The sequence below is a fragment of the Micromys minutus genome (assembly GCF_963924665.1).
Source record: "Micromys minutus genome assembly, chromosome: 1".
Taxonomy (NCBI): domain Eukaryota; kingdom Metazoa; phylum Chordata; class Mammalia; order Rodentia; family Muridae; genus Micromys; species Micromys minutus.
Window position 1 is genome coordinate 231,479,468 of NC_137969.1, and position 22,039 is coordinate 231,501,506.

General features: G+C 48.2%; 1 protein-coding gene across 4 annotated transcripts in view; it reads left to right on the plus strand.

Annotated features, from left to right (window-relative positions):
• Positions 1–22,039, plus strand: part of ADCK1 (aarF domain containing kinase 1) — a 98,174-nt gene that overhangs the window by 39,992 nt on the left and 36,143 nt on the right. For all 4 annotated transcript variants that reach the window (XM_080924547.1, XM_080924550.1, XM_080924549.1 and 1 more), the window contains exon 4: positions 540–743. In XM_080924547.1, the coding sequence (XP_080780673.1) occupies positions 540–743 (204 nt within the window). The remainder of the gene's footprint in view (positions 1–539; positions 744–22,039) is intronic.

The window sequence follows — 22,039 nt, forward strand, 5'->3', positions numbered from 1 at the left end:
CCCTGAACTACTTTGAGGATTAAAAAAAAACCCCATGATATATATGAATAGCTGTTATTATTATTTACTATTATTACTGTTATCATCCTGTCACTGGTGGAGTGACTTGAAGTGTTACATGGTCGAGGAGTAGGTGGCAAAAGTGTTAGCTCAGTATACCCTTGAATGAGTCAGTTTATTAGGCTTGGTTAATAGCTGTGAATACTCATTTGTGGGGAGTGAGGCTCCAACCATTTAATGGAATGGGAGGAGACTGGAAGCTCCAGGCTGTGTACTGAGGCTGGGCTTGGTGTGAGATTAGAATTGGCTGCACTGAGGACAAGGAGAACATTAAAGTAAAAGATGAAAAAAGAGGGTGTGTGTGTGTGTGTGTGTGTGTGTGTGTGTGTGTGTGTTATGTGTGTGTGCATGGTGTGTATCTGCCTTGGTTTTGGGTCATTGGGGAGTAACCAAGAGTGCTTGAGCAGAGAGGCAGGAGAATGGAATGCTGTTCAGGGAACACGAGGCACTCACTCCTCTGGCTTGCCTGTCTCCTGCAGGTACATCTCCGCTCTGCCCGGCGTCTCTGTGAGCTCTGCTGTGCCAACCGGGGCACTTTCATCAAGGTGGGCCAGCACCTGGGGTCTCTGGACTACCTGCTGCCGGAAGAGTACACCAGCACGCTGAAGGTGTTGCACAGTCAGGCCCCACAGAGCAGCATGCAAGAGGTCCGACAGGTCATCCGAGAAGACCTGGGCAAGGAGGTACCTTGTTCTGAAGCAGGGAGGGACCAGATTTACGAAAGGCTCCAGCAGAGTTCCTTTTGCCTGGGCCTAGGATCCATCACTGATGCAGAATCAAATGTCTCAGCAACATTCAGTGCCGAACCAGAAGCTAGAAGGAGCCTCAGAGACTCTCACTAAAAAATACTAGCTGAAATATGAGATGTCTGTATTCCACAGTGTTGGCTGGTAACCTAAGAGGATTCGGCTGCTTCAATCTAATTCTGTCTGTCAGCCCCTGGAGGCTTACAGCAGGCTGATAACTATTGTGTGCTACACTGTCACAGTTGGTCCTCACAGCAGGTGTGGGGTGAGAACTATTACTGACTGCATTTTGCAGCTGAGGGATGGGGGCTAGCACACTGTGCTAAGATGGCATCAGCACCTCATCCAGTTCACTGCACTGGCCTCTCTAGAAGGTTAAGTAAGCATCCTGCTTGATCTCCCAGGGATGGGACATTTACTCTTATCTGCCACCAAGGTGCAAGGTCCTCTGTTCTATTCTTTTTCGTTGGTCGCTGACGACTCCTGCTGTTGTCAAGGCCTTTAATCCCAGCTCTTGGGAAATGGAGGCATGTGGATCTTTGAGAGTTCGAGGCCATCCTGGTTTACATAGTAAGTTCCAGGGCAGCATGTTCTCTCTGTCTCTGTCTCTGTCTCTCTCACACAGGGGCAAAGAGAATAAAATAATAACTCTTTTGATGCACGCCTGCACACTGCACCTGGCCCCTCCCCCTGCCTGTTTTATGACTGCTGCAGCATGGGAGGGTCTGGTGGCCAGAGTGAGGGCTCTGGAGGCACAGTCCTGGACCTAGCACAGTTATGTGCTTTTCTGTAAGGTGAGGGAGACCGCAGTGCCCACCTTACAGTGCTGGCATGAAGATTACGGAGGAGAGTGCAGAGCAAACAGGGTCGCGTACTGTGCTCTGCCCTTCGCTCCCTCTGTGCGCCCGCAGTGCCTGTGGTCTTGGTGCCTGGAATGCTTTCCTACTATAGTCGCTGTCTGCCAAGTGATTCTAGGCCAGTTGTCCATCTGTCCATCCATCTAGCAGATGCCAGGCAGAGAGCTAGGTGCTGTTATCCTATACACACTGCAGCTGTCCTGGGAAGTCCTTGACCTCCCTAGACCATCTGAATCAGGCCCACATAACTCAGCCCCCACAGTGGTGCTGCATTGTAGCTTGATTGGAATTAGGCCATTCTACTGCACTCAGAAAACCTTCAGGGATGAAGACCATGGCGGTGCATTTCCTCTGGACCTGAAGCACCAAATAGTATGGTGTAAACTAGGAATCAGTGTTTGAAATGACCCTTCCTAGCTTACGTGTTTTTTTGTTTGTTTTACTGTTTTTAACTGATATGCGGAACATTCAGCACCCAGCTAAGCATCCAGCTACAGAGATCCTGCATATTAGCAATGGCTTGGCCTACAGAGGCTCATGATCTGTGGGGCCCTGGTCAGGCACAGATGCCTCCAACTGCCTTGCTTTAAGGAACACTTCATTCAGAAGGAGTGAAAGGCAGATTGACATAGTGCTGTAGTCAGGGAGAAAGCTGGAGGCTAGGAGGAGCAGGGCTTGGATAGAGGAACCCTGGGCAGCAACAAGAGGGTGGGCCTTGGTGCTAGCCAGCATGCCTTTGCTTCTTGCTGAGACTGTTGGCCTCTGGCTTCCAGCAGTGTGAGATTCACCCCCTCCCCTGGCTAAAACGAAATAAGTCACTGTAATAACAGTGCTGAACATATCATTGCTGGCATGTGGTAACTCAGCAGGGGTGGGTGTGAGGGAGGGGGGAGAAGATTAACCCTTAGAAGCTTCAGAGGAAGAAGTGGGGCAAACAGGTCAATGGCTGCTTTGAGAGACTAGGCCAAGGAAGAGGGAGGTGAAAAGTCAGTCTGGGCAGTCATGGTGGGCCCACCTGGAAGATGTTTCCTGCAGATTCATGGTGTCTTCTCCAGCCTCCTCCAGCTGAGTAGGCCTAAGCCCAGTGACTGCATGGCCACTGCCCCAGTTTGTCTGTAGTCCTCCTGAGATAGTGTCACTTTTGTCCATGTTCTAGTTTTGAGGGGGCTGTCTCTTATTTCTGGGGAACTTAGAAACCTCAGATTTCTTACCACAGGTTCCATAAGTACCCAGTCAAGAGTCTTCCCCCCCACCCCACTCCCAGGAAAGTGGTATTTGTTCTCTGGGGACACACGTTGTCATCTGTGGGTGGAGGGGAGGAGAAAGAGGCTGTGTGGGAGGCAGAGTAGGTGAGTGTGGGGGAGTGAGGGCGGAGGAAATCACTCACTTTGCACGCCCTCCTCCTCCAGCCCCTCCCTGAACTGCTTGGGAAGAACTCTCTCTTTAAGGACAGAGTCGATGAACTACAAATTCCTGCCCCTCTGGCAGTAGGGACTCCTGCAGCAGCAGGCTCCACCCCTGGTCTCCAGGACGTAGCTGGAAGAAGCTGAATATTCAGCACTCACCATTTTCTTAGCTTTCCTTGTCCTTGGCTAGGTTTTAAGGTCGTCCTAAGTTCAGAGACTGTGTGAGTGTACCTACTTCTGGGGTAGGTGCTTTGGTCCTGATGGCTTAGTTTATGTTTCTTTATGCACAGAGTCCCTGAGAGTCATTGTGTATTCAAACCTTTTCCTGTTCCAGATTGTTGGGGCTGGCCTGAAAGGGTGTCCCCACTATAGGGATGGCATATAAGACCGAGACAGTATCATTCCTGGACTCTTTGCCCCACGACTACAGTTGGGTCCAGGTGAGTTCCTGCCTCTGGACATCAGGTGGTACCACGTTGTAGAGAAAAAGGTCACAAAAGCTCTTCATCTTTGCATAGGGACTGTCTCAGAAGAGTTCTGGGGCCACTTGGCCAAGTGAAGAGCAGCAGAAAACAATAGGAGGCCCAAGAGCTGGGCCATAAAGAGAGGGACATTTTCTGTTGTCTCAGAAGTGACCTTGTTCTGACTGAGTATCTTAGCTGTTTTCCTGGCTACCACAGGTAGGCCACAGGTCCAAATGCAGTGCCTCCTTTGGCCAGAAGATGGCACCTAAGTTTACAAGTCAGGGATGTATGTTGGAGCCCTGGCCCTTTCCTCACAAGGTGTGCCCTGAGGGATGAGATCTGGCTCTTTTTATTCTTGGACATGGTCCAAGGAGGTCAGACTGATATCTCTTCACCATGAATGGGGCTGGTACAAACCTGAATCATGAGGCGGTTGATTGTTGCTAAAGTTTGAGTAATTGTCTTCTAAAGGTCCGTGTTTTAGAAGACTTGCACGTTGGAGTCATGGCTTTCTACCTGTAGTAGATAGGGCCCCCTGGGAGGACTTAGGGCACTGAGAACTGTAATAATTACTGATTATCTCTGTCTCCTTTTATTCAGTATGGGATCCCAGCCTGCCCCATGCTTTTAAGGTGTGTCTTCTTACCTCAGTTAACCCAATGTAGAGAATTCTTTACAGACACTCAGAGGATATTAATTTCTGTGACAGGTCTGATCACCATTACATTGATTGCTAATATTGACCATCACAGGGACCCTTGAAGGGATTTGTTAGCCTCTTTTACTCTCTCTTTGCTTCCTGGTCATGAAACAAGCGTTGTGCCCCTCTCCCACCTGTTCTCAGTCTTTGGTCTCATGCATGAGTCCTCTGAAGAACCATGAGCCCAACCACCGGTTCTAACAGCCCGCGACTCGGAGGCTCAGTGCCAGTTCCTTCCTTTTTCCCTCTTTTTCTTGCTTGTAGAAACAGCTGGAATGTGTGGGAACAGGAGTTTTTAGACCCTGATGTGGCCAATTATGGTTTGATCTCATTCCAGACTCCATGGTGTGAGATAGGTTGATCAAGGTAATATCTGGTCACATGAGGGTCCAAGGGGTTTGCAGGAAAGAAAGGGAGTCCATTGAAGCAAATAGAAACTTTCTGAAGCATGGGGCACGTGGTCCAGGTTCTTCAAAGATGAACAAGATTAGAGAAGTTACGGATGGGAGGAAGGGCGCACTGGGGGATGATGCTTGCTCAGGAAAGATGTAGTGGTAGAAGAGGTAGAAGCTGGGAGTAACTGAGCTTTCTTGGTTAGACTGTAGTGTTTAGGAGCTGAGCTGTGTTTTGAAAGGCCTGAGGTGTTCTTTTTGGGATGTGAGCCTGAGGGGTGAATGCACTGGAGGGGGGGCTGGGCAAGGGAAGCTGAAAGGACTGACAGTGGAGAAGGGACAGCATGAGAGACTGAGTCTGGTTGTCTCAGCGATGCAGAGATGTGCTCACCTGTTTGTTTTGTTTGTTTCTCAAGACAGGGTTTCTCTGTGTAGCCCTGGCTGTCCTAGTACTCGCTTTGTAGGCCAGGCTGGCCTCGAACTTGCAGAGCTCTGCCTTCCTTTTCCTCCCTAGTGTTGAGATTAAAGGCACGTGCCACCATGTCCAGCGGATGTGGTTCTTTTCTAAGTGGCAAATGAAGTGAGCAGAGTTCAGGGATAGTGGCACTCGGAAGCGATCATGATTGTCAGCTACACCGGCACTGCCATCTTTAATTGCAGACACACACCTGCACAGGCATGTCTGCCCATGGACAAAAGCAAGTCCGGATACAACACGTTTCTACAAATGATCCAAGCATGTGGATACGGTCTGGAGAGCCATAATCATAGCTCTCAAGAGGCCAGGGATCATTAGTTTGAGGCCAGCCTGGGATATGTAAGTGAGCTGATGCTGAGATAAAGGAAAAGAAAACAGAGCAAGCAGAAGAGAAGCCATGGACAGAGGGATCTTCATTATTGTCATGGAACATAGTTGTGCCAGGTAAGAGTTTCACCTCTGAAATTTTAAGAATGTTAAAGAGAATGATGTCACTGGCTACAGTGTAGTCTGGAAACTCTAATGTTTGTTAAGGAAAGCCCTTGTGAGGTTTGTGTCCTCTGAAACATGTTTATTTCAGTCTTTTGCCATTGAACTGCCCGACCAGGGTTGTAGGGATATCGAATTGGTTTTATTTTGTTGTTAGTAGTTGCTAGGGATGGGTGAAATGTGTTTTTAAGAGTGCTATATGTTGTAGGGGCTTAGTGTTCTTTGTGGAACACATGGTTGGAGGGTCTGTGGAGATTCAGAAGAGATGGGGATGCGTGCCAGGTGAACACACCCACTTTTGTATGAGCTCCCGGGGCATGTGGAGGAGGATTGGTCATGGTTTGTTCTGGGTTGAATCAAAAGTTCAGAAACGATAGGAAACTCCTGCCCCAAAGATGTCAGCTGCTTATTCAACATGGTGGTTCTGGCCAGAAAGACAATGCTGCAGGGTGCAAGGACCAGCCAGAACAAAGGAAGGCAGGAAGGAAGGAGAGGTAGGAAAAGGGACAGCCTGGGCAGGGAGCTGCTGCTGGCTCAGGGAAATCTTGTCGAGAAGTAGGACAAAGTGTACCTGGCAGGCAGCCTTTCCTTTGGGCTATTACCTCTCTGCCAGTTCTGTGTTACTCCGGGTTATTCAGAGAAACTGAACTGATGGGACCTGCTTGTATGCATTTCAGTATGTATGCGTGTATATAAATATGTAGAAAGATAGACTTAGAAATTGGATTATGTGATTGTTAAGGATAGTAAGTCCAGAGCTGTCAGAGTGGCCCTGCCTGAATCCCAGTAAGAGCCAGTAAGAGACAATACTGTAGTTCAGGTTCAAGTGTGAAGGCCGTCTGCTGGCAGAATTCCCGCTTGCTTCAGGGACATCATCTGATTACATGAGCCCCACTCACATATGGAGGGCAACCTGTTTTACTAATAAATTGGATGCGAAGATCTGTAGTCTCAGTACTGTGGAGGTGGAGACAGGAGGATTGAGTTGGAGGCCAGCCTGGTCTACATGGTGAGGCAATGTCTTAAAACCCAAGGGCTGGGTTTTGGATTTCCTATGTAGCTCAGTGGGAAAGTGCTTGCCCAGCTTTCTCAAGGCTCTGGCTCTGACCTCAGCACTGGGCCAAAGGAAAAAGGGGGAAACCCGTCTAGAGTAGCATTTACGCTAATATCTGGGCACAGTGACCCGGCCAGGATGGAGCATAGAAAAATCGCCTCAGTCCTCTGTGTGGCCTTTGAGGGGAACTTCACATGACACTTGATGTTTTAGTAGAACTGAGGGGCAGGAGCTAAACTCCCTGTTGGTTTACTAGTTTTGTGGCATTGGGCTATTTCCTGCTTCTTTTTCTGTAGACTCTGGAAGGTGGGTTTGTTGTGTGGGTGAGCACAAGTTCTCTGTTAGAACAGTGTGCTCTCTGACTGCCCCCTGGCCTCCTGTTATGCCCGGTATTTATTGAGTTCCTCCTGTGCAGGTATTGTGGAAGAGTGGGGGAGGTCCTTGCTACCTGGAGCTGGTCCTGGTGCTCTTACTTTGGCAGGGCTGCTGCAGAGGTCAGCCTGCCTCACTGGCCTGCAGTCATCTATAGGATCTCATTGTATGGCTCTGCTGTCTTTTGACCTGCTTCTCCTGGCCTGAATGCCACCTTTGTTTGTCCTGGCACTGTCTTGTCTCCCAGATTGTCTCTAAGAAGGCCACCAAGTGAGTGTTCTGGAAATGGAACAGAAGGATCTGGTAGCCACGCAGCTGGTACAAGGAAGAGGGTGAGGGGGGAGGGAGAGTTCTTCCTCTGGCTTGTCCTCATCCTGCCTTCCCAGCAGATCTCAATTAAAAAAAAATTATATTAAAAACATAATGAAGAATAAAAAACATTTTCCCCCAATAATGCCAAACATCAAAGGAGATTTTTATCAATTATGAGAGAGAAAGATTTTGGCCATAAAATGGTAATTTAATGAGTAGGGGACGGATGGTGGTTAGCATTAATGTCAGCCACAATGGATGGCCTGCCATTAGTCACTGGAGGAAAGGCAGGCGAGGTGGAGGGTGGCCATGCAGCCTGGATGGTTCTTTTTTGATGTCCCCCAACGCTAGCCCTGTTCTCCTTAATCTGCCCTTCTCTGTCTGCTGAGTCTCTGCGTCGGCCATTTTCTAGTTTTGCCCTAGCTCAGTCTGTTCTCCTTTTCCCCACTGCTCAGTCTTGGCTCCAGGCACTGTCCCTCATCCCTTTGATGATTGTAACTTTTCTCTCTCTTTCTGTCTCTCTCTGTCTGTCTCTCTCTCTCTGTCTCTCTTGATAGGGTCTCACTATGTAGCTCTGGCTGTTTTGGGTTTCACCCTGCAGACCAGGCTGGCCACGAACTCGTAGAGATCTACCTCCTCTGCCCCAGCACCACTCTGCCTGGCTCAGGTGGCTCCTGTCTGTGAAGAAAGTGCCACGGTGGGAAGAGCAGGAACCGTGCAGCCGTGCAGCCTACCCTGGCCGGGCTGCTCTAGGGCTCCTCTGTCTTCTCACTTTACTTATTTTATGTGTATGAGTCTTTTGTCTACGTGCATGTATGTGCACCATGTGCATACCTGGGCCCACAGTCATCAGAGGGGGGAGTCAGATCCCCTGGAATTGAGGTACATATGGGTGAGAGCCAGTGAACCGGGGTCCTCTGTAAGAGTGGTGAGTGCTCTTAACTGCTGAGCTGCCTCCTGCATCTGTACTGTTTCATGACGTTCTCACCCCTACCCACTACCCCGTGAGCTCACTGGGTTTGTTCTCATTGTTTGAACCACTGTGTCTAATCATCACTACCTGCCTGCTAGCCAGTAGCCACTATTCCAGGTGAGTGCCTGATGAACAGCTTCCTATGAAGCTTTCTTCTGTGGCCTCTTCAGGTCAGGATCAGTGGCACTTTTTGGGGACTTGTAGTTTATCACTTCCCAGTACTGAGTTTCTTATGGTAACCAACTTGGACTTGGTGTGCAGTAGGTTTTAATAAATGTTCCTTAATTCTAGTATTGGGTTGCTTTCTGTGTTCTTGAAGCCTTTACTGGCCCCCCAAGGAGGTAGATGGACCCTCTTGTGGATATGAAGCACATGACCTGGATGCAGGTCCTGTGCTTTGGCTGGTCATCTGGTCTTCTCTGTGCTAGCTTATGGTCTTGGGGATTCCCTCAGGGCACTACCCCAGGCTTGATTCCAAAGCCACCTAGCAGAGGAGTGTTAGGTGAGTGGAGATTCTGACTTGGAACTGGAGTCTTGCTTGAGTTCCAGGTGCTCTGTGTTACCCTGGGTATGATCTTTCTAGCCTTAGTTTCCTTGTCTGTAGTCATGGGTGATCAAAGAACCTGTGTATTAATAGGGCTGTGTAAGAACTGAAAGATATAAGCCATATTGAAATGCCTCAGAACCTTTGCCTGGGCAGTGATGCCCTCAGAAGCACAGACAGGTACAGAACCCAACAGAAGGAGAACATAGAAAACAGTCAGCAGACTGCAGACACCACCTGCAGAGTGGGAGAAAATATCCGAAAGCTGTCTCTTCAACAAAGGAATAATATTCATGGTTTATCAGAAACAGAACAAAAAATCCCTACACCCACTTTAGTAGAAAAAAACATTTACTAAGAGTTAAGTGTGATGGCATATTCCCTCAGTCCCAGCACAAGGGAGGCAGAGGCAGGAGGATCTCTATGAGTTTCAGGCCAGCCTAGTCTACAGAGTGAGTTCTAGGCCAACCAGAGATACACAAAGACAAAACAACAACAAGAAACAGGTGGATGTTCTCAAAAGAAGACATATATGTGGCTAATAAATATTTGAAGAAAACACTCAGTATTGCTCCTCAGGGAAATGCTCATTCAAGTCATGTGCACTGACAGTGGAGGTGTACCCCTGTAAGCCCAGCAGAAGGCTGAGACAAGAGGATTCCTGCAAGTTGGAGTTTAGCCTGAGACACATAGTGAGTTCAAGAGTAGCCTGGGAAATGTAGCAAAGACTCTGTCTCAGTCTCTTCACAGCCAGCCTCCTGAAAATTAGATATCTCACACCAATTACATATGCTCTGTTGGTGTATTTGTTTAGTTATTTTATTTGGTTCTTATACCTCTACTTCCCTTCCAACTCTCATCCCATCCTAATTCCTTCCAACCCCCACACTATGTAAGAGGAAGAAGGTTGTCAGGGAAGGGACCTTTTTAGGCTACTTCCTGATGATTAGGGACATTGGGGTCTTTGGGGGGTAAGTCTAATCTTCATTGTCAGGATATCTTTAACTTCTTGTCAAACCACAACAACAACAACCAGGAGCAGCAGGGTGAGCAGCAGGCTCCACAGGCCCTCTTGGGGCTTTCCCATTTATACCCTCTCCAGAGTCCCCAGAATTAAACTATCTGTAGCTGGGGAAAATCATGCCCCTGCTAGTGCACCAGGCAAATCATAGTCACCTGCTGTGAAGCAGCCTCTTATCCCAAACCTGGGACTAAAACAAAATCATATTTACAAAACATAACCGAGTTTTTAAAGAAACCAGAACTTACTACATTTAGCAAAAAGACAAAAATATAGAGAACTGAGAATTTTCCATACCTTTTCTTTTCTTTTTTTTTCTTTTGAGATAGGATCTTGCTGTGTAGCTCTGGTTTCCCTGGAATGAGCTATATAGACTAGACTTCCTAGTTCCCCAAAATTCTGGGATTATTGGTGTTTACTACCACTCCCTGCCTCTCCTACACTTTTTGATCTACTGCAGAACCTGTGTGAAGGTTCATCAGGAAGCTTGGATCAGACTGCCTTACGATTCAGTAGTTAGTAGTATTGGGTTTAAAGTATTCATCATGCAAAGAGACACTTGTATTGCCATGCAGTATTCATGGTAGCTAAGATATGGTAGGTACCTGTTTAAGTGCCCAAAAGAAAATGTCATACATATGCACGAGAGAAGATTATCTAGCAAGAAAAAACAATGAAACCTTATTTGCAGCAACATATCATTTTGAGATCACTGTGTTAGGTGAAATGAGCCAGACACTGAAGGGCAAATGCTGGCGTGTTTTCTTTAATATGTGGAAGCTTAAGAAGTTCATCACCTAAAAGTAGCCAGCAGAATAGTCACCAGGGGTTGAGAAGGGTAGGGAGGAAGCAAGGACATGGAGAGGTTGGCTGGAGGAAAAGCCTCAGTGTTCCCTGAGAAAGTGACTACTGTCCGCAGCATTATACCGTATATTTTAGAATAGAAGAGAGAATTTCAAATGTTCTTACCCTAGAGAAACAATGACTGTTCTAGGTGATGGATATGCTGACTGTTCTGATTTGGGCCTTACCTGTTGTATGTGTGTATCAAAATGTCATCTCTGTACCCTCATCACTGTGCACAAGTAGTACTTGTCAATTAAAGAAAAAGACATAACCATCTGGAGCACAGGGCTTGCTGTAGAGTAAATGGCAGGAACTGTCAGCTGTGCTTCTGACGTATCGCGCCGTCAGAGTGTGTGCAGGAAGCTCCTGGTTCCCGGGTCTTCCTGGGCTTTGACAAACAGCTCTTTTCTTTCACTGATGTCTGTAAGCAAGTGTGCTAGGCAGAAGCAACCCATGAGAACCTTGGCGGATGGGTCATAAAGGTTGTGTTAGTTTGGGTTTCTATTGTTATGAAGAGACAACATGACCGACTCTTATAAAGGCAAACATTTAATTGGGGGCTGGCTTACGGTTCAGAGGTTTAGTCCATTATCATAGCGGGAGGCACGGTGGCATGCAGGCAGACATGGTGCTGGAGAGGGAGCTGAGAGCTCTACATCCAGATCAGCAGGCAGAAGGAACAGAGAGACCGTAGACCTGGCTCGAACTTCTGAAACCTCAAAGCCCATCCCCAATAACACACTTCCTCCAACAAAGGCACACCTAATAGTGCCACTCCCTGTGAGCCTAAAGGGGCCATTTTCTTTCAAACCACCACAAGGGTTTAGAAACCTTCTGGTTCAACCCTGCATATCCTAAGTGAGGAAGCTTGCCTGGAGTGGGATATCTGGGTGGTAGACAGGAGAGTTGAACCCATGTGTCTCTACTCTTACCTCGTGTTCCACCTGGATGGTAATGGCCTTGGGTAGAGGTTTAGTGTCTCATGGGAGGCTGGTCTTGAGCAATCTGTCTGGACCCCAAGGGCTGAGAAGCCTCCACCTCTCCCTTGAGACCTTGTGGTCTCTTGTGGACTCTGAAGAAAGATTATTTTTTATACACCCATCCCTCGAGGTCACAGAATCCTGTGTTTAGGGGTTAACATCTGTCCTGTGCTGGATGATCACAGGTCTTCCCCCATTCCTCTCACTGTAGGTCCTGGTCTGAGAAGAGACATATCTATTGTTTTGCATGAGTTTCAGTAACTGTCTGCTCAGGCCTTGAAAAGTTTGGCTCCCTCTCTTCTGATTTCAGAGGCTAGAGGCTGAGCTGGGCCTGAGCCACCTCCACCCGGTTGCAGGACTTGGGGAGGGTCTGCCCTTTCTCATCCAGCTCCTGCCAGCTGCTGCCAATCTCTGGCATTGATTTGAAGTTGTGTGGCCTGAACCTCTAACTCTTTGTCACTTGGCCTTTTTATAAGGATACTTGTCACTAGACTGCTGGCCCACCTTGCTACAGTATGACCTCATCTAACTTAGCTAATTACAATGCAAGGGTCTTAACTTACATGCTCAAGTTCCAGGGCATAAACCTGGAGGGGGCAGAGGTGGGTTCTTTCTTGTGCAGTCTTCCTGAACTCTCCTCTCTCCTCTCATCTCCCCTCTGCAAGTCACACGGTTTTCTCCATGACCAGTTGCCCCTGGCCTTGTGGCTTCCTCTCAGCTTTGGTCCAGGAGAGAGTGAGCCCGCCCTGTTTCATTTCATGACATTACAGATCAGAACTCTTTGCCTAGCCAGGTGTCCTACAGGGTTCAATAGTGTTTTTCTCTGTATTCATTACCTTTTGGTAGCTCTGACAGGAACAGCTTAGGAAGGAGGGGTTCATTTGGCGCACAGCTCATGGACGTGGGCAACCATGAAGGAAGCCACGGCAACAGGAGTGCGAGGCAGCCGGTCACTCTGCATCTGCAGTTAAGAATCGGAGTGAGGTAATGTTTTGCCCTGTTAATCTGCTCAAGACCTCATTTCTTACACAGGTGCTGCCCAGTTAGGGTGAACCTTCTTACCTCAATTAACTCAGTCCAAACGCTCAATCAGACACACTCAGATTTGTGCCCTAAGTCATCGTAGATCCTGCCAAAGTGATATTCTCACATTCATTCTTCCTGGTTAAAGAGTCAAAGACCTGAGATGTTAGTGGGGGCTACAGCCATAAGTAAAATTTAAATCAGAGAGAAAGGAGGGTGCAGGAAGGAGGGGGAGAGGGAGGAGGAAGGAAGGGAAGGAGAGAAAGAGATGGTGAGTGTGAGTTGTCATCCAGGCATGGATACAGGCGAAGCCCAGGACTGACCTGAAGATGTTTCTGGCAGAGAGCCACCATTGAGAAACAGATAGAAAGGACCTGTGCAGTGCCATATGGAGAGGCTCTGTGGAGTGGGGCAAGGTTGGTATTCCTTTCTCCTGCCAACCCCTAGATCTCAGAGTATGAGTGTCACCAGCTGCTAGAGGACAGATGTTACGGTCGTTGTGACAGCTGTCCTTGAGCCCCCAGAACTGTCAGAAGGGCTACAGCATTTTCATCTCGCAGAACAGAGCCTATAGGCCCCCTCACCTCCATTATAAGAAAGGAAATGGTCCTGTAGGCTGCTGGGGGCTAGGTCAGTGCTGTGATAGGTCATGAGCCGCAAATGGCTTTGTCATTGGTGATGGTTTAAGAAGAAATGGCTGGAGGCGGGGTTTAGGCTTTGCCAATCTGCCAATCATCACAGCTGCCAGCATGGACCAAGTGCTGGCAGTATGGTGGGTGTTCATCCTTGTAAGGGGGACTCCAGGACAAGCCTTCGAGAGGATTTTGTGGATAGCTCAGGTGTTGCACTGTGGAAAGTTGTCATGTGCTAAGGGAAGAGAAGGAAATTCTTATGACTCTATGCTCTTAGACCAGCAGCCATTGTGGGCAGAGGAGACTTTGTCCAGTGGAATGACTGGGAGATGGTGCCACACATCCAGAACAAGGGCAGACACAGTCTTTAATGCTCCAACTTCCTCACCTCCTTATACAAAACTGGCCCCGGGAGCTGCTAGTTCCCAAGACTGTAGTCAAGACACTCACATGAAAGGGGCCAGTAGGAAGTGACAAGAACCAGGGAGCAGTGCCTTGTGGCTTAATTCTTTTGGTTTCCCTGTGAGGGGAATCCATTTTGTCAACGAGCAAACAGTTCAGAGAGGTCAAGTCATGAGCCTGAGTAGAATCTTGGCTCTTACCTCCAACAAACTTTGGCTTTCCATAAGAAGGAGTTCTATGCCTTTTGCCAGGGTTCCTGTCCTGGCAGGGTAATGCTTTCCTGTGACTCCTAAGAAGAAGGTGGGCAGGACGAGGGACTCCTGCTGCTGCTTCTACTGCTGTTACTTATTAAGTGCTTCTTCTGTCTGAAATGGACGCTGGGTGTTTTCAAGCATGTGGCTTCATTTAGTCCCAGAGCAGCTCAGCAAGGGATGTATATAGGACACCAGTGTTCCTAGATGTGCAAAGGTGCATTCAGTGTAGAGACATTGGATGACCAAGGATCACACAGCAGTGAATGAGCCAGGGCTGGATAGAAAAGCTTGGTTGGCCCTTGACTCTAGACCCACTCTAGTTACACAGGCTGCCCCTAAGAGGGGCTGGGCCTGCTTCAAGGCCACACTGGTCAGCTGGTGAGGCTAGACTGAGCCAGCACCAGTCTGCCCATGAGGCTCTTCTCCCTGCTCTGATCTCACCTGGTTCTGCCATCTTGCTTACAGTACCAGGCTGCCCTTGAGTGGTTACCTCAAGAGCCAGTCAGCTGATGGCGAAGTAGAGGCCTCAGGAAATGCAAGGACAGGTGGTCAGGCTCTTGTGTGCTCCTCTGGAGAAATGGCTGTCCTGTGCTTCCAAGCTGTGGTTGTAGGGGAGGGACACACTCCCTTCTGAAGAGAGCTTCCGTCATTCTTTCTCCCTACTGGCTGTCTACTTGATGCTGCCCCTGGGCTCTGCATGTCTGTCTGATTTATGTTCACCACTGAAACAATAATGTTTAATCTGGAAATGGCTAATCAATTTTCTATGCTGATTATGAATCAGCCAGGTGGGCCTGCTGCTTCATTCACGGAGCTTTAGGAACAAGTCCATGTCCTATTTGGACCTCTGTGGTGATATATGCTGGGGAGGCCCAGCCTCCAGGATAATGCCTCCTTGGGGCCAGTGTCTCTTGGGAAGAGAGTGTGTGCATGCCTGTGTATATATGTATGTGAATGCATGTGCATGTACATATATCTGTGTATAGGTATATATTTGTGCACATATATTTGCATGCATATTTAAGTGTAGGCACATGTGCATGTGTGTCTAGGTGTGTGTATGTGTAAGTGTATATGTGCACATATTTATTTGTTTGCACATATATTGCACATGTACACAAGTATTTATGAGTGCATCTCTGGCCAAGGAGGTGGCCTGACTTCAGATGGAGAACCACACTTGGGTATGCATGTGTATTTGTGTAGGTGCAAACATTCATGTTTCAGCTTATGTGCCTGTGTGCACACATCTACACATCTTACATCTTAAACCAGAAGTATACACTGAATCTAGGTAGTGTTCTAGGCTTGCATATACATGCTATTGACTGTGTGTGCATGTATGTTGCTGCTGTGGACCTTGGACATAGTTTGGGAATTGTAAATCGGAAGGAAAGGGTTACATCATGGAGCTTGAAAGGTCAGTGAATCTTCTAACATTATCCTTTTGTAGTTTAGGAATCAAGACCAAAAAAAAAAAAAAAAAAAAAAAAACAAACCAAAAAAGCAGTGTAACTACCTGAAGTTACCTGCTTGGTGACAGTGTGGGTCTCCTTACACCCCTGTGTCCTCCAGTGACTGCACATGCTTCCATGGTCATGTGCATGGGTGACAGTCAGAGTAGGGCACTTTATGAACCGCTGGGGTCGATTAGTCCTTTTGACTTTGCAACTCTCCTGACATCTCTGAGAGCAGGCACTTTAGGGAACAAGACAAGGCAGTGACATGCCGAAATGTAAGGCTGGTGTAGCATGAATGAGCTCCCCAGCTTCTGCTTCCAGGGCTTCTGGATCCCACAGGAGCGTGTGGAGCTGGATGGCCTAGAGCTTTTAGGAGAGGAGAATGAGCAGGAAGGCTTCCGAGCGCCTGAGCTGACAACTGAGGCAGGACAGGGTGCCACGGAGGGGTGTCCTCAGGGAGGTGTGCGAATCTTGAGAGTAAGTGCAAGGCTGGGTCACTGGGGTTTGTCATCTCCGTGAAGGCTTTCCGTTGCCTGCTTATGCACTTCCTGACTTATCGACTGGCCATAGAACAATTGACAAACTTCCACGAGGGAGCCCATCTTTGGGTTATGGGCAAACAATAAATCTTCAGTGACCCTTGTATAGGTGTCACAAGAAACACACAGTGTTCTGGATAATTTCTGGAGGAGGAGCTGGCCTCTCAGAGGAAGTGGCTTGGAAGTTGTGATCCTAGGGTAGCTAATGAACAGAAAAGTGTGAAATGTCAGAGGCCTCAGTCAGGGACGAGGAGGTGGTGACTGCACTCAGAGGCTGCAGAAGTGAGCTAGGTGTGTTAAGGGGATGTAAGACTGGCAGCCATTCACCGGCTCTAGAAGAGCGCAGCATGGTCTACTGTGTGGTAGCTGATGTATGTGGAACTATCTGGAAGACCAGTTAAGTGTCTCTCATGCTCATCCAGGCAAGAGGTGATGTTGGGTGGACCATGGCTAGGGAGCAAGAGAGGATGGGTGTGCATATTTGGAGACTGAATTAAATGGGGAGGTGGAGTGGGTATGCAGGAGAGGGAGGTGCTAGGATCCACCCTCAGGGTTCAGACACGAACAGTAGGAACCTCAGTATTGACTTCAGTGCTCAAAGGGACAATATAAGAGGGTGTCAGCAGGCCACCTGAGGAGGTGTATTATTGGAATTTACAATAGTTTCCCCATGTGTAGGATAGAAACCAGTAGTGAGGGTCAGAGTGGCCTTGGGTTCAGGTAGGAATGATGCTGCAGAGGGCCCCGAGGAGATAGTTCAGCACTTGCCTTGCAAGTATGAGGACCTGAGTATGACCCCAGAACCCAGGGAAATAGTGAGGTATAGTGCATTTGTTATCTCAGCACCAGCGCGGCAGAAACAGGCATAGCACCGGAGTTTCCTGGCCAGCCAGTGTAGTCTACTTGGTGAGTGTCAGGCCAGTGACAGACCTTGTTTCACAAAAGATGAGTAATGCCTGAGCAGTGGCACCCAAGGTTGTCCTCTGGACTGTGCAGGGTGGTTGGCAGACACTCGCTTATGCATCCGTATGCATGACCATGCACAGGCACTAAGGCTGAACAGACCTCGGTGTCTGGATTCTAGATACTTAAGTTGAAATAACACATTAGCATGCTGGTGCCATGTATCTTGGGGCGTTTCTCTGTAGTCAGGTATGTAGAAGGAGAGGCTCATTGCAACAGCTGGGGATCCTGCCTGTCAGGCTACAGTCATGCGACAGAAGGCTTTTGGGGGTTGTGTAGCTCTCTCTTAGAGCCACAGGTAGGTGAGGGCTGGTTACCTGAGCGGCACAGAAAGTGGGCCTCCTGACTGGGGGTGAGGGTGCTGCTGAAGTTCATGGGCTTGGCCTTGGCCCAGGGGTTGGGAAGGGGCAGCCTGAAGAAACAACTGGGAACAGAAGACCCTTGACCCTGGGAAGGGAAGTGGGATGGGAGTCACGAAAGCTCTGGCATCCTTTCCTGGGTCCATGCTGTGAGATTCATGTTCTGCATTGCCCTGGGATTGTCCCCGGCTTTCTGACACATGTTTATCCTGGGACAACAGGCTATGACTTGTTTATACTTTAAGGGCACTCATACGGTGTGCCAGGGTCAGAGGACACTGTAAATGGCCTGCATAAGACGCCTGCTGCGGTGACAAGTCTGCATGCCATGGACTAAGTCAGCACCTGCTTATTTATTGTACTTGTGTTTTGTGGGGAGGAATCCTAAAACGTTAAGATGTTGGCCAAGGCATTTTCCCTCTGGAGACCCTAGGAGGGGCTCTTCTTTGCCTTTTGTAGCCTTTAGAAGCTGGCTGTCTTGGTTTATGGCCCCTTCTTTCAGTGAGAGTAGCACCATCAAATCCCTAGCTCAGCCTCTCAGGCTCTGCTCCTCTCTTTGATTCTGATCCTTATGCACACCCCTCCTCTCTTCCCTTTTCATTTCTTTCTTTTTTATTTATTTTTGCTTCAGTACTGAGGATTGAATCTAGGGCCTTATGTATTCTGGGCAAACTCTCTGCCACTGGGTTAAATTCTCACTTCCTCCTCTTCTTCATCTTAGTAATCACATTACGTGTGTGTGTGTGTGTGTGTGTGTGTGTGTGTGTGTACATACGTATATATTTGGGTGGAGGTCATAGGACAACTTATGGGAGATTCTCTCCTTTCAACATGTGGGAGCTTGGAATTTCAATGAAGTCGTCAGGCTTAGTAGCAAGCACCTTTACCTACTGAGCAGTTGTGACATTGGGTCTTGGATGCTTCACGAGCTCAAACTTCTACAGTCTCTTCTGCCATGTAAGATCACATTTACACCTCCTGGGATGGGAACATAGACCATTGTTTTTTCCTGCCTACCCTAAGGCCAGAAAATCTGTTTTTTGACTCTCATAGGTCATATGCTTTTTGTCACAGTTGTTCAACCCTGCCTGGTGTGAAGGGGCTGTGCAGTTGTATGAGTGGGTATGCCATTAGCAGGTTGGCAAGGAGATCATCCACCCTATAGCTATTTTGCATGTGTGTGTATGTGTGCTTTTCTCTGTAAGTGGTCTGTGTACATGTGTGCACATATATACATGTATGTGGAGGCCAAAGGTTAACATTAGGTGTCTTCATCTATTGTTCTTCACCGTTTTGTATTTTAAAGACATGGTTCTCGGCGTAGCTGTGCTCTCTTGAAACTTACTCTGTAGACCAGAATAGCCTCAAGCTCATAGATCCGCATGTTTGTGCCCCCTGAGTGCTGGGATCAAAGGTGCATCACCACAATGGGTTCGAACCTTTTTTTGAGACAGGGTTTCTCACTGAACAGCTGGCTGATTTGGGTAGGTTGGTTGGCCGTGTACCCGTGTCCACACCTGCAGCACCAGGAATACAGGCATGTGCTTTTGCCCAGCTTTGTTTGTAGGTCTGGGGATCCAATCGGAGATTCTTGTCTTGTTTAGAAAACACGGTACCCACTGGGCTTTCTTCCCTGCCCCATAGCTGTAGCATGCTCTCTTTCCTTGTAGCTTCGGTAGAGGCGCTGCAGCTGAGTTTCCTTTCCTTTTAAACATTTTGGCACTGCAACTTCTTTACATGGAAGGAGGGTCCAGAAAACTTTTTGCTACACACCTTTTCTAGAGTCCTCTGCTCTGGGCATTGAGGTATGGCAACATAGCTCAGGTATGCTGCCACTGCCCAAAGCTCAGAAGCCTGTCCCAACAGCAAAGGGAGCAGCTAGACTTCATATTGTACTCCATCTTTCCTTTGGAGCCCAAGGACATCTGAGGGCGATTGGAGAAGGCCTTTGGGGTTTGTGACCTGAGTCTGGCAGGTTTCAGGATTCATGAGCTGCACAGAGTATCTTGTGCTTGCTCTCTTGTCATTAGGAGCTGTGGAAGAGGGCCCCTTGTCTTTGCTGAGGGGCCAGGAAACCCACGTTGCTCTGGATTCTGTATTGGAAGCGGTTGCCATCAGATCCTTGGCTCTTTCTTGTCACATATGCCGTTGCTAAGTTCATTGCTTTCTTCCCTGGAAGGCACTTCTTTCCCTCTGTGAGCAACTTGGCTGACTCCTCAGTCTTCAGGTCTCACTCTGGCTATTTTCTCAGCAACCCATGCATTTCTGCGCATGCCCAAGTTCTGTTCACTGAACACTCTCTCTGTCCCTCTCCTTTCTCCGTGCTCGGGAGGACCAGACACTGCACTCCTCATTTGCAATGAGTTGACAAGTGTCTGCTCCCCACTTCCCTTAAACTCTGTTAGTGACTTCAGAAGATGGTGACTGATTCATGTTGTACTTACATCTCCTTAGGTCCCCAGTGACAATCACAGTGCCGTGCACTTGTTAGTCTCTTAGCAAATTTCTGTTGTATGTGTAAAGGAATAATGCCACCCTCTGTAAAACAGGGTGGTAATAGCTCCTCTAACTAACCTCCAGAGATAGTGGGGAATTAGGTAAAAAGTACTTTGAGGACACTAAACATTATGCAAATATAACACGTTGCCTGTGGTTGATTTGAACATCTTGTTCCTGAGAAGCTACGTTCTCATGATGTTCCCTTGGGCATACCTAGGTTCAGAATCGTTGAGGTGGAAAGTCCTTCTGTGTGCCAACTGTCACTGGAAAGCAGAAAGTTCCAGACTCTGGTCCTATGTATTCGGACTGTATCTGGTGGAATGGGAGCACTTCGCCTGCCTTGGTGACTGCAGCTCCAAGAGTGGCTCATTCCTATGCTCTGATCACCCAGGGACACTTGCTCAGACTGTGCCCTGGCCAGGGTGGGGAAGGGGCTCGATCTCATAATCTTCTTATCTAGGATCTCTGGTCTCTTGTCTCAGAGACCTCTGTCATAGGCAGGAGCATATACGCACCACCCTCCAGGGCTGTAGGAGTTATTAAGATGGGGAAAGTTGAAGGATTAGATTTATGACAGGCAATGGTGGATTATGAAGAATAATTTATCAAATGTCAGTGCCTGCAGCCTACAATTTACAGAAGGTTTGCTTAAGCTGAAGAAATCTGATTGGACTGCCCCTCCCCCACCACTAATGAATGACAGCTCTAATGGGATGGCTTCCCAGGCTGGCCAGCCACACTGGGTGTTTATCTGCTTTTTATTAATCATTATTAACATAAAAAAAAATCCTAAAGTCCCCCCAGCCACAATTCTCAAGATACTCAGTGCTAAGGAGACTCCCATGGCTACCTAGAAGGACCTGTGGTCACTTTGGGGAAGTGTTTCAGCGATCCTGGTTGGGAGAAGACCCTAAATACCTTTTCCATATGAGTACAGGGAACCTTATTTCAGCTTTACACACTCACTAGGAAGTACTTAACTGAGCATAGTTCTGGGTCAGGTACTTAGGATGCAATCCTGGGCAGACCCAGAAACCTCTAATTTAAGGGGATGAGGGAGACTGAGGATGAGGAGGGAAATGTGCAGCCATGGCCACTGTTCTCAGGGAGGGCACGGGAGCTACGAGATGTACCTAGGAGGTTTGTTTGAGGAGGTGGCAGTGAGGGTTGTGTGAGGGAAGGTGAGTCTTTCAGGAGGGGATAACATATGCAAAGACTGGTAGGGGCCAGGGAAGAGTAATGCAGGTCTAAGAAAGTCTTCTGGTTGGGACAGAGGCAGATTGGCACAGCCCTGGTGGGTCTGCTAGGGATCTGGACCATAGGCTCTGGTAGGTGATGTGCACAGAGAGAAGTGACATAGTCTGGATGTGTTTGTGGTGGAAGATAGATCAGAGGAGACAGGAGTCTAACTGGATGAGTTGGTTAGGAGGCCAGCTCTGGGTAGATGAAGGTAGTACCTTATACTGTGACCGAGTAGGATGGAGTTGAGCATCTCTGACCCATGCTTTGCATAATGCCACTGTGTCCCCATGGCTGGAACCATGCAGGCACATCCTCTCTACCCTTTGTGCAGCTGTTGGTGGTCTATACCATTCTATACCCTCTGTGTCTATGATGTTCTGCGTCAGCCCTACAAAATTGTTTTTACAGTAAGCATTTTATAGATGAAAAAGACAGGCAGAAGGGTATGTGACCTGTTGGAGCTGGTACATCATGGAATCAAGATCTGAACCTAGATATTCACCAGCACTTATATAGGAATCTTCATAGCTCACTGCCGCTCAGGTCTGATTGTCTTGACCAGCTGCTGACCATATTCTAGAGGCATGCTCACAGGCACCATAGTGTGTCCTTGCCCCCAGGTCTTTGGCATTTGCCACTATCCTACAGGAGATATAGCTCAGTTGATAGAGTGCTAACCTAGTATGCAGCAAACTCTGGGTTTGGTCCTCCAAATCACATAAGTGGCCCAGTGGGATACACTGTAATCTCAGCACTTGAGAGGCAGTGGAAAGGAAGATCAGAAGTTCAAGATCATTCTCAGCTGTGTAATGAGTTTGGGGCCAGCCTGGGCTATCTGAGATCTTCTCTTCAAAATGAAACCAAAAGCAGAAAAGAAAGAACAAACAAGAATAGAAAAGAAAGATGCATGGTCTGAGTGGAGAGGCCCTTGGCAGAGCCCGATGGATGATTGCCTAAGTCTGGAGCCATCAG